At 39.0% G+C, this 17,388-nt stretch overlaps 1 protein-coding gene across 1 annotated transcript; it reads left to right on the top strand.

Annotated features, from left to right (window-relative positions):
• Positions 1–8,641: 8,641 nt before the first annotated feature.
• On the top strand, positions 8,642–9,121 carry LOC138879451 (secreted RxLR effector protein 161-like). Its single transcript, XM_070159061.1, has one exon. The coding sequence runs from the start codon at positions 8,642–8,644 to the stop codon at positions 9,119–9,121; it is 480 nt and encodes a 159-aa protein (XP_070015162.1).
• The last annotated feature ends 8,267 nt before the right edge of the window (positions 9,122–17,388 follow it).

Here is a 17,388-nt window from a genome sequence, read left to right as displayed (position 1 = left end):
CCACGAAGGTCCGAGGAAGTGCCCAAATATGAGCAGACTCCCCAGTGGAAGTCAATCTTATTCATTCTAAAAAGGTTATCTACATCAAGATCAATAGGGACCCCTGGGTACCCGAAGATGACCTTCATCCATTGTAACATTCCCGAAAGCCCCGAAATTCGACGCATGATCTCCAAACAACTCGGAGGGCCTCATCTATCAGAATCAATCTAATGTTAGTCCGAAGTACGACGACAGGTGGGAGGAAAGCCATGTCGATAATAATATGACCAGAATGAGCGCTCGCGCTCAAGTTAGATATCAGCGGTCAGCAAATAAAAGAAGGCATTCGAAGAGCCTCAATGGGCAAAAGAGCATACAGAAACAAAGCGACGTAAGAAAAGCAGAAATCAGCAAAGTATATTCTTATTTATAAACATTTGCATACAAGCAGCTCTCAAGGGGTCAATACATTCAATTACAAAGGCCTGCAGGAGTTCACACCTAGAGAAAGAGGCAAAGGGATGCACTCGCTAGATGAAAGCCCGAAGACCAACCCACCTTTGAAAGTCCACAACAGGTGCCTATGGACACTCATCCTCGGAAGTTTCATCCCAACTTCCCACACTGATATCCCCAAGGGACAAGGCGAGTGGCAGGGAGGTCCAGTCGTGCAAGCCCCCAACTCGGAGCAGAGCACCACGTCAAGCCGGGTATGAAGGTGACCAGTGGTGTATAATCTGAGCCCCCCTTTAAGCAGTAGTGTATAATCCGAATGATTGTCTACATAAGGGAGGAGCCAACTCCCCGTCCCTCATCACCTCGGGCCAGCAGCGGTAGTAAGGGCTAACATAACGACGACCACAGCAACAGCAGGAGAGCACTCTTATGTTCGACGAAGGGAAACCTCAACAGAAAGCCACAATGCAGTCTAAGGGAACTCCTCCAAACGGCCTTAAGGTCATAAGCCCGTAACATGATGTTTAAGGGTGAAAGAAGATAATAGGAATAAAAAGGCAAGCAAGACAATAGAAGCATTGAGATAGGAAAAACAAAGCCAAGGCACCCCCCCCCATTTATATGAGATTACGACACAGTCATCTAGGCTTTGGAAGACTGACTGACGAGCGCAATTAATGCATCTATGAAAAACTGAACCGTCGGCGGTACCTGTATCTTGGAAGCAAAAATCAAGGAGTGCGATGAATGAGGTCGAAAAGTATGAGCTAGGGGTTGCATCATCGATATGGAGTCACTGAAAGAAGCTTGAGGAGTCAAGTGTCAGAATCATTTCCCATCACTTTGTTATGGGTAACGCGGAGACTATCTATACGCGGCGAAATCAGAAGACTTGATTTCTCGTTGTCGAGACATTTCGGGAGAATGCCTCGGGACCTCGAGAGTAGGGGGTCGCAACCGAATGCTCGACTTCAGGACTCGTCAAAGGCCGACTTGGAGAAAACGAAGAACGAAGCTAGGACAGAAGGGGAAGCCCTCTAGGCATATGGCTACATCCTACAGACTCGACCTATCCAGAGCCTATGCTGAAGCATCATGTCAAGCCATTTCAACACCGTACTTTGTAATTAACCCCCACATACTTGTAGCCGAGTCTCCCCTCCTATATAAAGGGGACTCGCCCCACCTTGTAATAGGCTGATGTTGCTCCATTTCTCCACAAGTGCAATAATATCTCTCTCTCTTTTCTTCTAAGTGGTTCATTCTCACTGGACCAAGATCGCTTTGGCATTTATCATTCTCTTATTTGTTCTTCACTAGTTTGCTTAATATTGGTAACATATGGCCTTGCTCGATCATATATCCGTCTGTTATCCCATTCCCGACTGCCCTCGGTAGCTCGAGCTTGGCTCGAACCTTGGCCCCGAGGTCTTCATCGACCATCTCCACACCCGGGTAACAGGCCCCTTTGGTTTGATTACTGCCCCGTCTTAGCTCGAATTTTATCATCATACTTCACATCCTTAGCATTAACTGCTTTAACAATTAGCTCGAGAATAGATCACGTATTTTTAGAACCCCATTTACAAATTTATTTGTTGTTACCATTTTCACGGTAAACAATGACGAATCTTTAACGTACAAAAATGCAGAATGTAATAGCTCATTGTCGGACTTTCATCAATTTACTTATGGTGTACTTTCACGTATGGAAACATAGGGTGTAACATTAAGTCAAAATTAAGTGGTTCCAGTAACTACAGAATGGTAAAGGAAGAATGCGATAAAAATGAGATAAGAATGAAATCGCACCTATCGAAATCCTATAGATATGATATGACTCCGGAACATTATATAAGTACAATGTCGGGGAGAGGCAGTAATGGTTTCCCTAGGATGTTATTTATATATAAGTGTGAATGAACACTTGAGACATAAGGAGCTAGTGCGAGAAGTAAGTTAAGACAAATAAATAACCCAAGAGAGATTATGAGGAATATTGCTATGAGAATGGGCCAAGGAGTAGTTAGTAGTTAATTCAGGAAAAGCCTAGTTATGGCTGGACAAGAAGATACAAACAAATCAATAGATCATACAAGATAAACATAGTGAACCCCAACATTGGGAATTCAGTCTCGTAGACATGACATCGTGATCCTTGAGAAATATTCAAATAGGAGCTGGGGTAGTTAAAGGTACCGCAAGAGTAATATGGAAATAAAAGAGAGTCCCACTGGGAAGACAGTTAAAATTTAAGTTCAAAATCAACCCTACAAGCACAAGGGCGCAGAGATAAGTAACTACGGATAATTATATATGAGTACAAACATCAAAAATTATGTCGAGTATGCGATGTAATAAGCTCGCAGCCTTGTAAGAATCATAGGGTCCTCCCTGAGTATTACAATAAAAGACTAGCTGAGGATGTAAGGAAGAAGGCTTCAACCTAAGCATAGTGACCTAAAGAGGAAATGGTGTTTTAAAAGACGTCTCACTACAACATCGTATGCACTCCGTAATAAAGTGGCACCTATCGTGGCTAATGAACGGGAAGTAAAGTCAAAAGTAATATTTGAGATCATGTGAGTTGCACAAATGTTCTGGCGTGCATGGGAACTAAGATAAGCCAAGTATGCATGTAACAAGTTGCAGAACAACCAGGAAAAGTAATTTCTTACATTTAAATAAAGTTGAGAAGGAACACAAGGAATTATTCGATCAATGATCTAGAGTTAGTTACTTTATGAATGCACTTAAGACCTCGAAATATTATCCATACAACATATATATTGACAATCATACAGCCGTGGAAGACTCTGGTATAAGTTAAAAGAAATAATTGAGTCTAGGTCATAGACAAAGAATTGAATTTCTAGAAGGTTGTATCCTGGATATTCCATAGCGTCCATTAAAGGCTAAGGCAATAACTAATGCCATAAGCCGCATATTGGAAGATAGCTTAAGCCTACATAAAGGTTGATCGGAGGGAAGAGGAAATTAAAGAGTTACATCAACTAAGTTACACATAAGTTTGATTATTGGACACAGAAAATTATAGAAATTGTGGTTGAGAACCTAGCAGAATCACTCTTAATATCAGAGGAATAATAGAGATAGTACAGTAGCCATATTCTATAACGGCTCTACAATAAGGCCAGTTAGAAGAAGTACCAGCCTCATAAGAAGTCAGTATGAAACTCCCACTAGATTGTGTATGCACCAGAGGTGCAAGTATTATAATCAAGCAACAAGTGTTGGATGTAAATTATACCTATATGGAAGGAAGGTCATGACCGAGATAGAAGACGTGATGCGCGATTTAATGGTAAATAAGGTAAAGATGAACAACATACGAGATACACAGGTGCAGAAGGTTGTGAATAAACCATGCTTCAGATAGAGGGCTAGAAGCGTAGGGATACAGTATTCAGGAATAATAGCAGTGTCATTAGTGATATACCTTCTAGCCTATGGGTTTTAAGTAGCGAGAGGTCTATTTAAGAAAGTAATGAAGAGTTAGAGACGATGTAGTGTCTCACTTGATGTTCCAGAATAACATAAGGAAATTTATGGTGCAAGCAAGTTGAAGGAAAGTTGCGAGTAGTATAAATAGATATGTATAGGTCGCAAGCTAAAGTACGGAAAGGCAACAAGGTTTTAGGATGACAGGAGTAAGGATAAGAAAGGGCAAGTGAGAAGGTGACAAGAATGGATAAATCATCAAGATTAAGCCCATGAAAACAAGAGAGTTGATAGCTTCTCTACATTATGGAAAGCTCAGTATAGCTGGACTAAACTCAAAAGAGTATAAGACTAGTAGCATTTAAAAGAGATGGAATGATGCCCTAGTAATAGAATAAGGGTGTAATTGTGAAAGATGAAGGATGACATTTGGGCTTTCGGTTAAGTAATGGTTTCATGAATTGTACAAGATTAAAATACCCACGTAAGGTAAATCACATTGGGATGCTATGAAATACGATTGTGGTATTATAGTATAGTATCACCCGAGGTGGATAAAAAAAAATCACTTCAAATGTTCCACGATGAAACGTGAGCCCTATTGATTACGTAAGATGTTTCAAGTTATCAGTGGTATATTGTAGATCAATATTGAAGTGACTTAACAATGTATGGACACAAGTCACAAAATATGAGATGAGATTAAGCGTTCATTATTAAGACGAACAGTAATGAGGAAGCATTAAAGGACTTAGATTTATACATATAGGATAAGCTACGAAAGTAACCTGGAGTTTGTTAGCGTGATAAATCAAAGTAAGATTTAATGGTATAGTATGACCTACTTAGATGCAATAAAGTCATACGGATGAATAATCGGGTCTATGAAGTGAGATATAGCAATATTCATAAGTTCAACAAAGTACCGAGCGAAGAACTTCAGTATACCTATAGATTCCCAGAGGGACGTCTTGTCAAGCTCTTTATATGTTTACAAGTGAGGCCTAGAGATTGGCTAAATGCTAGAGGAAAAAGGAGAGAAGAGTCGCATAGCTGCATTTACAAGGTTAGAGTCGTACATGCTACGTGACAGAAGGTAGCAACAGTTACGAGATTGGAAGGATTCCGACCACAATTCATGACGTGAGAAAGAGGCCTAAAAGGGGGAATGCCCTAGCCTTTGGAGTTATTCGCCGAGCAGTTGCCTAGATGGAAAGGAAAAAATTAAAGTATTCGGAAGACATAAGTTAAGGAAATGATAAGTGCATTAGTCAACATTCGAGGAAGAACGTTCCAAAGGGGGGAATAATGTAACACTCCATATTTTTGTACGCGGAGGTACATCATAAGTAAATTGATATAAGCTCTGAAGTGCGATGTTATATCTCGCATTTTTCATACATTAAAGTTTGGTCGTAAGTTAAGAGACATAAGTTCGGGAATGAGATTATTTTAGGATTATAAGTATTACATTATTTTAAACAAGTGATAAGTAAAGTCGTGAAGGTTAGAGATTAAGCAAATCATAGAAGATGAGTTTCGTCGAAGTTTGGCAATTTGAGATAAAATATGGTCCAAGCTATAATACCCGATATGTGTGGACTAGTGTCATACAAGGTAACACATGACCATGATAGCGAGGGGTATAAGGTGTGCTAAAAATGAGTAGTATTTTAAGTAATTTGAGATAATTCTTAAATATGTGAATAATTGATTAATTCTGGGGATAATTATGGTATTAATTATGATAATTAAGTGAATGAAGATCTCCTTTGGAATGCCATATGGCATTAAAGATAAGCCAAAGTGGAACCAAAAATTATGATGAATCATAACACATATGGTGCCTACTTTACATGTGAAAGTCTTTGATATACCTTTATTTTGGTCATAACACCAATGTGTATAGTGTGTCTTTATTTACCTTTGATTGGTTTCTTTGTTAATGATATAGTTTAGAGAAATTTTGAAGATATGAGAGAAGCAGGCCGAAAGAATTGTTTGGTGATGTAGAGTATGGAGCGAATATTAGTCGGATAAGAAATAATGTGCTATGATGTCAACAATATCATATGGATTTTCCCCTGCTATGACCTGCTGTTACGTGTTTTGTCACATTTAATATGTGTTTGAGGGATTTTCAAGAGACTCCACTCAGGTATGTTAAGAATAAGCCCTTCCTTCATTTTGGCATGATCTCGTAACTACATGAGTTTGATAACGAGGAACAGAGAGAAGTTTTTATTCTTGAATTTATATACATTTTACTAGTTTCATGAGTTACAGTATTCTCCCTTATCGGGACTATATATTCAATTGAGTATTGTCTTCTTCCATTCAAAAGAGAAGAAGTTATATATATAGTATTACAGTATTTTCACCACTATTGAGCTATAATCGGTAGGAAGGCCCCTATTGGGAAACATCTGATCAGATGGTAAGTTATATACCGAGCCTACTATGGCCGGGCACCTATAAGCGAGCCCATCATGGCCGAGATACAGAGCCTAGTATGGTTGAGCGCCTATGAGCGAGCCTACTACTGTAGAGCCATTATAGATATACCGAGCCTTATTAGGTTCGACATATATTTTTCTTACCATATTGAGAGAGTTGAGTCAGTATCAACAGGTGAGCATATCTTCAGATTATCTTTGACTTCCAGTTGCTTTTAGTTATTATCTTATTAATTCAATTTCAACGTTCAGTATATTTCTTACATACTCAGTACATTATTTCGTACCGATGTCCCTTTTCTAGGGGCACTGCATTTCATGCATGTAGGTTTTGACACACAGACGGGTAGACCTCCTCATTAGGTATTGCCCGAGTTAAGCTTCATAGGTAAGCTCCATGCCCTTCGGAGTTAACTTGTCTAGAGATTTATGTACATCTTGTATATATATGTATATATGTTATGAGTAGGTCGGGGCCCTGTTCCGATCACAGTATGTCCATCAGTAGATGCTTGTAGACATATCCTGTCAGTTGGTGCAGTATGTTGGGCTTGTAGGCCTAGTATGTATATTTTTTTAGTTTGATGGCTGTAGTAGTTATGATGGCCTTGTCGGCCCAGCTTTATCTTGATGTTTAGTTAGCATTACTTTTCGTTTAGTTTTATATCTTGCTTTGCAAATTTTCTTGCAATGTGTCACATGGCCAAAGTATGACATTATATGTTAGAGTCCCTTCATCGCAAGTTGGTACGCAAGGATAAGTAAGGCACTAGGCGCCGGTCTGACCTCCCCCTAGTTTGGGGCATGACACCATCACTACCATGTACACCAATAATGGGGGAAACAGGAAGGGGATTGGGTTTCAATGGTAAAAGATTCCCTACACCCCTCACAGTAAGTACGTTACTGTACCTGATAATTGGCTTTGCACTCACTGCGGTAATAATGAGTACCTTAATAAAAATTCTAAGGCCGGATTTCAGTCACAGTAGAAAAACAAATCTTTTGCTTAAAAAGTATCTACTGGTAGAGAACCTGGCCCCTCATATAAAAAATGCATGATGCTTGCATGGACAAAAAAGATCCCTCATTCTCCCCTTTCCTCATTACAAGGGACCTAAATTAGTAAAGCTAACTCCTTATCTTCTTGTGCAGGGAACAGTGAAAGAAAGTAGCCTAAAATGGTACATGGATAGTGGTTGCTCAAAGCATAAGACTGGAAGTACAAATGATCTCCTTTCACTTAAGGCCCTGCAGGGAGGGAGTATATCCTTTGAAAATGGAAACAAATAATACATTCTGGGAGTTGGATTGATTGCGAAGTCTCTCTCTCACTCAATTAAAAATTTGTACTACGTGAACGGGTAGAAGTACAACTTGATAAGTGTTTCCTAAATCTGTGATGAGGGAAACAATGTGTAATTTGTGTCAAAAATCTTTACAGTCACAAACCTGGTAACTGGTGAGGTGGTGCTAGTGGCAAAAAGATACAAGAATATCTATGTATATGATTTTGAGTCTCTGAAGAATGGTGATCTAAGTAGTCTAAGTGTTGTTGATGATGATGCTGAATTATGGCACAAGAGTCTGGGTCTTGCAAGTTTCACGCTACTAAATAGTTGGTCAGGATGGACCTAGTTCATGGTCGGCCCAAGTCAAGCTTCAAGGATCACAAAGTATGTGATGCATATGTAAAAGGGAAGCAAGTAAGATCCTTATTCAAGCCCAAAAAAGAAGTCAGTACCTCCAGGCCACTTGATCTTCTTTATATGGATCTATGTGGACCTATGAGGGTGGCAAGAATGGGAGGAAAGAAATACATCTTCGTTATATTGGACGATTACTCCAGATTCACCTGGACTCTGTTTCTGAAAACCAAGGATGAAAGCTTTGAAGTGTTTGTTGCCTTTGTCAAAAATATTCAAGTGAAGATGGGTAATAAAGTAGCCTACATTCGATCTGATCATGGGACAGAGTTTGACAATGTCAAATTTGATGAGTTCTGCACTTAAAATGGCTTTACAAGAGAGAAAATTGACAACACTCTTTTTCTAAAAAAATGAGGGAGGAACCTGCTCATTGTACATGTGTATGTTGATGATATCATCTTTGGAGCCATATCTGACTCTCTCTGTGAAGAATTAGCAAAACACATAGGGAATGAATTCGAGATGAGTATGATGGGAAAACTGAATTTCTTTCTAGGACTTCAAGTGAAGCAATATCAGAAGGGAACATTGATAAATTAACAGAAGTACATCAAGGAGCTACTGAAAAGGTTTGGTATGGAAGCATCAAAAGTCATCGACACTCTTATTGCCACATCCACCCATCTAAACATAGATGAACCTGGTTTCCCTGTAAATCAAACCATGTATAAAGGGATCATAGGGTCGCTCCTGTATCTCACTGCAATCACACCAGACATTGTTTTCAACGTGAGTTTCTGTGTAAGGTTTCAATCCAATAAAAAGGAATCTCATCTGAAGGTTACCAAGAGAATACTGAGATATCTCAAAGGAACACAGGACATGGTCCTTTATTATCCCTTAGGTGACAGCTTTGATCTTATTGGATATGCTGACGCTAATTATGTAGGATATATGGTTGACAAGAAAAGCACTTATGGAATGGCACATTTCCTGGGCTCCTGCTTAATCTCATGGGGTACAAGGAAGCAGAACTCTGTGGCACTCTCAACAACAAAAGCTAAATATGTAGCAGCTGCCTCTTATTGTGCTCAACTTCTGTGGATCAAGCAATAGTTTCAAGACTTTGGAGTGTTCTGAGATTGTGTGCCTCTCTTATGTGATAATACAAGTGCACCTAACATGGCTAAAAATCTAGTTCAACATAATAGGATCAAGTATATTTATGTACGTCATCACTTCCTTAGAGACAATGTTTAAAAAGGGCTTATATGCATGAAGTTCTGCAACACAAAAGATCAAATTACAGATATATTACCAAAGCACTCAGTAGAGAACACTTCGAGCAAAATCGTCTGGCACTGGGGTTGATAAAACCTAATTGAGAACCTGGTCTATTAATGATTGGCTATGAAAGAAATGTTCAGGTAAACTTAGCTAAAAGGTATTTTCTGGCAAAGTTTAACTCATCTCTATACCGTTACAGGTAGACACGCTTGATGATTACAGAGCAAATAAGCAATTGAGGTTGTATACTCTAGTAAAAAGGGAAAAGCTTAAAAATAAAAGATCAGTCAGGGAACCTGGTTCTCCTGACACATGTTAGTAGTTTCTTTGTTCTCTCATGCATAATTCTGAATGATTAAAACAAGAGCCACAACATCAGCATGTCAGTGTTTAGTTTTGTGTCTTTGGAACCCAAACGTCTCACCCGTTATTAATCGACCCAACTCCCTAAAAGTGTCGCCATTTCTATCCCGCCCCTATTTCATCATAAATACATCTATCATTGTCATCACACTCTTCACATCAACACTTTAAAACCTGTTTCCTCTTCTTTCTCTCTTCATTTCACCAAATCCTCTCTCTTTTTCTCACCATGGCTAAAAATCAAGTAATTTTTAGTGTTCCAAGCAACATCCCAACCAAGTCCTCACTAGTTGAAACACCAACGCCCGACTTACCTCTTCACACTACTGCTAACCAAAACCATAGAACAGAGTCACCCTCACATTCTGTCTCCTTTCCTACCATTCGAGTTCCAGTTCTCAAAAGAGTCGCAGAGCCAAAAGAGGTGTTGCCTAGAGCTCTTCTCTTATCTCGCCAGAAAAGTGGGATGAAATAAGTATCCTGAGAATGAAGAAAATTAGGAAATTTCATGTTCAAAGGTAGACCAAATTGAGGGGAATGAAATCATCGACTCAACGAAGACTGCTCCTGATCCCTTGTCCACAGGTAACGCTCCTACTTCCCCTGAGTTTCTCGTGGACCTACAAGAAAAGGAAGCCATAGAAAATATGTTGTCCATCGCCAATGAAGGGGTTTTTGTCGGAGGATGTGAGGATGGTCTTAAGACTCAGGGGGAAGAGTGTGAGCCTGTTGGATAGGGCAATGAGTTTGTGGCAGTTGAACCTTCAACATAGGAAGGTTCTACTGGGGAACCTGCTGAAGGACCTGATCCTCTTTCGGAGAATTCAACTCAGGGTCTCTATTAGGAATCCCAGGTCAGTATTGACCCTGCTCTCTCTCCTCATTTAGATGTTGAACCTTTAAGTGTTATTATGCATGAGACAAGCCCTGTGTTTAAAGAACAAAAAGATGATAGTGAAGCAAATTCTGATGATTTACCAATTGCCAGTCTGCCTAAGCGTAGATTAGCTATTCATGAAGAGCCAACTCCTAAGCGACCCACAACAAGATTGCAGTAGAAGGAGGCTCTTGAGTCTGCGCTTAAGAACAGTCAAGCTAAGTCAAGGAGAAGAAAATTAATGAAAGATGGCATAGTTGTAAATGAGAAGATAGTGCCTATTGTGAATGTGGATGGAGAAGAAGTGGAGGAACCTAGTACGTTTGATAAGTTATGTTATTTTGTGTTTGATGATTTGCCAAACAATCTTGAAGAACCAGTTATGATCAGTTCCATTAGTCTGGTTCTCATGAGGAATATGGATGATTCGTAGGGGAACAATGTGGAGATCTGGTTCTCAAGGGAAATATCAATTCTATGTTTGTCATCATCAAAAAGGGAAAAATTGATAAGTTATGCATCCTTTTTTTATAATTTGACAAACTTCATGATAGAACCAGATAATGAACCTGATACAATTAGTTCTCTTGTGTTCAGAGTAACTAGTTAGATGTCTTGTTCAATTCTCAATGAAATCGGATAAAGGAACAATAGAGGGAACAGATATGGATCAGTTCCTCGGTCGTCGTATAGCCAACTCTACAACTTTAAACATTCTCAATACCTTAAGATCACAAGCTTCCAGGTTGGGATCCAGTTTGGGATATGGTTCAATTCCTTAGAGTGGAAGGAACAACTAAGGGGCCAGGTCCCTACCAATTCCCGAGGTGACCGTATGAAGTCAAATCTTCAGTTGGAAAATTGCTGCCTGCACACGCTACAATATAGGAACAGTGCAACAGTCAACTTTTTGTGGAACGATTTTTACCTACCTTGCTTACATCATACAAGTGATGTCACAAATGAGATAGTAACATCAACCAACGGTTAAAAAAATCACTTGCACATTCAAGAACTTATCAAGCATTCTCTCAAGTGTGTGTCTATTTTGCAAGTGATTCTCAATGGCATCAAGAACAAAGAAGAACATGGCAACATACTAGTTCCCCATATTTAAATATTATATGTCCTTAGTTGTGTTGTATCTTTGTTGAAATTCTTACTTCTAATTCCTACTTAGCTTACTTAGAAGCATTGTGTAGGAAACCCTTTGTAAATCATAAACCCTTGTGTTTGTGTCTTGGCTAGAATTAGTTGAGTTGTGAAGTCTTTGTAATTGAGTTATTACAAAGTGGCTTGTATTAGTTTGTTACAAGTTAGTTTGTGACTAAGTATTTGTAATAGAGTTATTACAAAATGGCTTGTAATAGTGTAGTTATAAGTTAGTGACGGACTAAGAAGTTAATTTTTAGTTTATAATAGGTTGTAATCTAAAGATTTCTCTATAATGAAGTTGAAATCCTACAAGGGTACGTCGTGGTTTTAATCTTGTTGAGCTGCGAATTTTCCACGTAAACTTCCTCTGTGTCATTTACTTACTACAGTGTCCACGTGTTCTTTATTTGCTGCCTATTTACTCTGGGAACATATAAAGAACCCGTTCCCCACACTGTTTGGTTTTATAGTTTGTTGCTTACTGTGGGAACTGATAGTGAACCTAGTTCTCTATAAAGTTTTGTGGAAGCTTAGTTTCTATCAACGTTGACTAAAACGTTATCTCAAAAACATGGTCTTCTCAAGCCAAAAGTGGGATGTTCTGTGTCTTCTAAAAGTTTGACTAAGTCTAAAAATGTTGTTGCAACAAAAAATGTGCTGAAAGAATTAGGTGAAAAATCTGTAAAGTCTGATAAAAAGGAGAAGAGTGTTTGCAAGACTGCTAAGAGAAAGGCTGGTACTGATGAGAAAATTTGTTCCTCAAAGAAGGCCAGAGTTGGTGATTCGGGGAGTGCTGGGAAAGAGAGATTGAGAAGTCAAAAGGTGTTGTGTGGGCACACATTTTCCCCTGATGTCTTGGAGAAGGCTTGTATGAGACAGTTGGTTGAAATATGTCAGTTCCAACAATAGGCACATCTGTTCACAAGTGATGCTACTAGGGTATATGAGGAGGAAGTTCATAGTTTTTATTCCGACTTGTTCAAAGTTTAAAATGGTCACATTTGTGCCTTGGTCAATGGAGTTGACATGGTAATGGAATCTGTCTTGTTGGGATATATTCTTGGTGTGCCTGCTGAAGGGTTGTCTAGTGTTCAGGGATCTTGTACTCAAAACTTCAGAAACGCAATCTTAAAGGATAGAGAAGTTCAGCAGGGGAACAGGTTCAATAGAAGGCTCTCCTTCCTATATACCAACTGCAATTTGAGATGGTAAACAAAGTCTTCCTGCCTCGATCAGAGCGAAGATCCATCACTTCTCGTGCAGACCTGTCCTCATGGAAGTACTAGACAACTTTACTACCATCAATCTGCCTAGGATCAAGATAGAGCACATAAATAAAGTGGCAGACCTTAGTGTCAAGTCTATAATCTAGTTTGTGTTCCAGTCCCTTAGTGTCAGTTCTTATGATGATAAATTTTGGTATTTTTGTTGATTGTTCTAAGTTGTGGATTTGGTAGTAACATTGACTCTGCTCCTGCTATAAAATCCAAATTATTTCAATGCAAGCTTTTCTCTTTTTGTTGTTTATACCTTGCTTTTATGCTCTGTTTTTATCATGACAGTGTGCACATAAGTGGCACGAGTTAATTTAAAGCTAGATTTCCTTCTTTCTTAATTGCATGTTACTAATATTTGTATGATGCCAAAAGGGGAAAGAATAAATGTATTGAGGTTTGCACTGATTAAGGGGGAATACATAGATTCAGGGGGAAACTTATGGTGTTTCTGGTTCGCTATCTGGTTCTATATGGCTCTTTATAGTTTTTTCAATCATGGGTTTGTCATCATCAAAAAGGGAAAAATTGATAGGTTACAAGTATTTTGGTCATAAGTACTTGTTTTATGTTTTGATGATCTAAAAAACATACTATTAAAAACCAGACAAGGAACCAGTGACACATTTACAAGACCTTAAGATCACAAGGTTCCAACTTGGGATGTGGTTCAACTCTTCTCAATAGAGGAACAACTAAGGGAACAGGTCTGTACCAGCTCCCGAGGTGACTGTACGAAGTCAATTCTCCAGCTGGAAAGATGCTGCCTGCACACGCTAAAATACAGGAACAGTGCAGTAGTCAACTTTCTATTGAAGGATTTTTACCTACCTTGCTTAGATCATTATATGTGAAGTCACACATGTATTATTAACATCAAATTAGGTAAAATATATTCACTTGAACACTTAGATATCACACTCAAGCTCATTCACATGACCATCCAGCAAGCAAGTTTCAAGTGCTTGAAGAACAAATAACAAAACAACTAAGTACCAGAATCTGCATCTAGTTATTGTATGTCCTTAGTTGAGTTGTAACTTTGTAATAGTTATTCAATTATATTTCCTACTTAGCTTGTTTTGAAGCATTTTGTAGGAACCCCTTAGTAAATCTTAAGCCTGTGTGTGTTTATGCCTTGGCTAGAGTTAGTCGAGTTGTAAAGTCTTTATAATAGAGTTATTACAAAGTAGCTTGTAATAGAGTAATAAAAGAGTAAGGTGTTAAGAGGTTAATTCATAGGTTTCTTAGGTTGTAATCGAAAAGTTTCTCAGTAGCGAAGTTGAAATACTATAAGGGTAGGTCGTAGGTTTTAATCCCGTTGAGCTAGGAATTTTTCACGTAAAATTCCTCTTGTTATTTATTTACTGATGTGTGCGTGTGTTCTAGTCCAACTGATAGAAAAACTGGTTCTCTATAGTGTTTAGTGGACCCTTATATTCTATAACATTGGTACTTTGAAAGTTGCTCGTCCTAAAATGAGGGGGACTATTGCACTAGCATAACCTTCATTGGGCAATATCAGGTGTTGTGCCACTTGTGGTTGTGGTGGTGGAGGTGGGAGTGTGTGGGCACATTGTCTTGTTGACCTTGGCCTCGATGATTTAGTTGCAGAACTTGAGGTACCTCATCTAGTTGTTCCTTCACGCCGTCCAATTCCCACAATGGCATATTTCTAGGCTTGTTGTTCGCCATTTTGTACCTATGGTTTCTTCAATAAGTTAGTAACACAGAAGGGGAAGAAGATATTTCAAGAACAACTCAAATATATAGCTAACGCTGTCAAAACTCACCGACAATGCACCACAAATTGATCCAAGACTAGTCCGCACCCAATAGTGAGTGGAAATGGTCGTTGGAAGTATAGTACCCAATAAGGGTTGGCATCAATTCCACAGGGAGTTCAATAGGGGTGTTAGGGTGTACACTTGATAAGAGTACATGAAATAGCTCAATTGCGCTTCCAACACAGAGTTTGTTGTTTTCTAATTCTAAAATTAACACTAACAATTGTAAACTAATGAGAAGAAACTAGAAAGCAAGTAATTAAATTTTTATGTTTTTATCAAATAGGAAAAAGCATAGGGATGTAACCTTCGCCTAGGTGCTAACCTAATGGGTAAATTAAGTTAATGCTTCTTTTAGTGACCGGGGTGTATTGTAACTCTCAACTCTAAATTACCCACTCAATTCCTCTCGATTATAGAATGTTTTTGCCCAAATTGCCTTTCTCAAGCCACATTGGGTATCAATTTAACTAGTTGATATGAGCTCAAGTTTGGTGTTTTGTATCTGTAGTTCAAACCCTTTAATTAGACTAGCCAAAACATTAACTGGCCCAATTGCTTGTTAGCCAAGTTCTCCTAGATTAAGTCCCCATTTATCAAGTAAGAACCAAGTAAAATAGGAATGAATCAATATTGTCAACCATCAATTCTAGATATAATGCATGAATGAGGGTAAATAATAAACATCCAATCATAAAAAACACTAAATTAATCACATATAATTTTTACACACTAGGGTAGGGTCACAACCCTAGACAAATTCTATCTAAACATGCAAGAAATTAAAGAAAACAAAGAAGAGCTAATTAAAGCCATAATCTAAGATTAAATTGATAAACTATTATTTTCACCCAAAATATTCATTGATTACCCAAAATAGTAAACTATAACGGCTATGGCTCAGAATATTAAAAAACTTGTCCTAAAAAGGTATTTCCCATCTATTTATAGTGGCCTGAAATTCGCTAAGAAAATGCCCTTTAGGAGGTTCTGCGGCCGCACAATTCCTTCTGTGGTCTGCACTTTGCTTGGCTTTTGCAAGTGGAAAGATTCTGCAGCCACACAATTTCATCTGCGACTGCTCTTCAGCTTTTACGACCGCACATTTCCTTCCATGATTACACTTTTGGAAAGGCTTTACGATTGGTCACTTTGAACATTCTCTGAACTTCTTAAATTCTTATAAGTGCGACCATGTTTTGCAGCCGCACTTTCAGTATGCGGACCGCACTTTTCAAAACATCCTCTGAGCTTCAAGTACCAGTTCTGCAGCCACGAATGTATTTTTGCGGACCGCACCTGCTTCTGCCAACCACACTTTTTCCGGCTACACTATTTCTTGTCTTAAATAGTTGGAATACTCTTTTTTGTGTTAGAATTCTTCGTTAAGGTCCAATTCTCCAACATGCCTACAATTTGCACAATTTCATTAGTTCCGGAACAAGAATCAACACTTTCGGACTAAATCTAAAACAAGAAGGTACTAATAAGTGGTTAAAATCTACACTTATCAGGCTTCCACGGGACATACCGTCAGAAACATTTGGTAAGGTCATCCTCACCCTGTTGTATCAAGCCAAGGAAGTCCCTCAGTCCTTCCCCTAGCAATTTCTTAGTGGCGAAGATGTTGTTTACCCTTATTTTAGTTTTCTTGGCCCCAACGTGTGTTGTTAAGAACTTGTCAGTCATCTCTTTGAATGTTCTTATGGAACGAGCTGGTAATTGTGAATACCATGTCAATGCCCCTCAAATAAGGATTTTGCCAAATTGTTTCAGCAATATGGAGGACACCTTCTCTTTGGTGAGGTCGTTGCCTTTCACAACGGTAACATATTGAGTCATATGATCTTCGAGGTCGGCCATTATGTTGTAGATTCTGAGATATGGGGGAATCTTGAAGGTCTTTGGTATGGCATGTGAAATCGCTTTCTTGTTTTATGGTTGTTCCACAAACCTACCGGCGTCCCTTTAGCAATAACTTGGGGGCACCTAATATTTTGTCCACCCGTTCTTCGTGCTCTCTAATTTGTTGTTTGAGTTCATTGTTCTCATTTTACATTTATTCCATTCTTTTTAGCACGGTGGAGAGGACGCTATCACCTGTATTGTCAGTAGTCATGTGAGTGTTACCTTAAGTTGGAGGGTTTAGTTGGTCGTCCTGATTGTTTCTGCGTTGTGTTGTGTGGGCTCTCATGGTTTTTGTGGTCATGTGTGGGGCTTGTTTGTTGATCACGCTAACTAGAGTGTCAGTTAGTCATGCTTCGAGGAGCTTTTTCATAGGGGATGGTGCCCCCTCTCTTGTGGACATGAAGGCCCCTTTCCCGTTTGATTTTGTTGTGCTACAGAAAGTTGTAGGTGGCCTTTCTCATCTGGGAGAGGTCTTGGGCATCGCCACATCCCCTTAGATTTCATATCCTTCATCGATGGCACTCATGAGTTTGAGGGGAACACTATCTACTTCCTTCGTTACGTTCCCTTAGTTACCTTCCATGGGATTTTTGTACACACAGAAAAAACAAAAACTTTGTGGTTTGTTATATCAACAAGTCAAGTGAGTCCGAATCTAATGGAAACTAAAAAATTGGCTGAGAAAATCCCTACAGACGGTGCTAAACTGTATGACCCAAAATTTAGATCTAG

This window comes from Nicotiana sylvestris, chromosome 10 (genome assembly GCF_000393655.2).
Source record: "Nicotiana sylvestris chromosome 10, ASM39365v2, whole genome shotgun sequence".
Classification (NCBI taxonomy): domain Eukaryota; kingdom Viridiplantae; phylum Streptophyta; class Magnoliopsida; order Solanales; family Solanaceae; genus Nicotiana; species Nicotiana sylvestris.
The sequence above is the reverse complement of the archived record's forward strand: the minus strand, read 5'-3'. Positions and strand labels throughout refer to the sequence as shown.

Bases quoted from the DNA above. Each gene is read 5' to 3' on its own strand.
- LOC138879451 (XM_070159061.1), top strand. From the start codon at position 8,642: ATGGAAGCATCAAAAGTCATCGACACTCTTATTGCCACATCCACCCAT.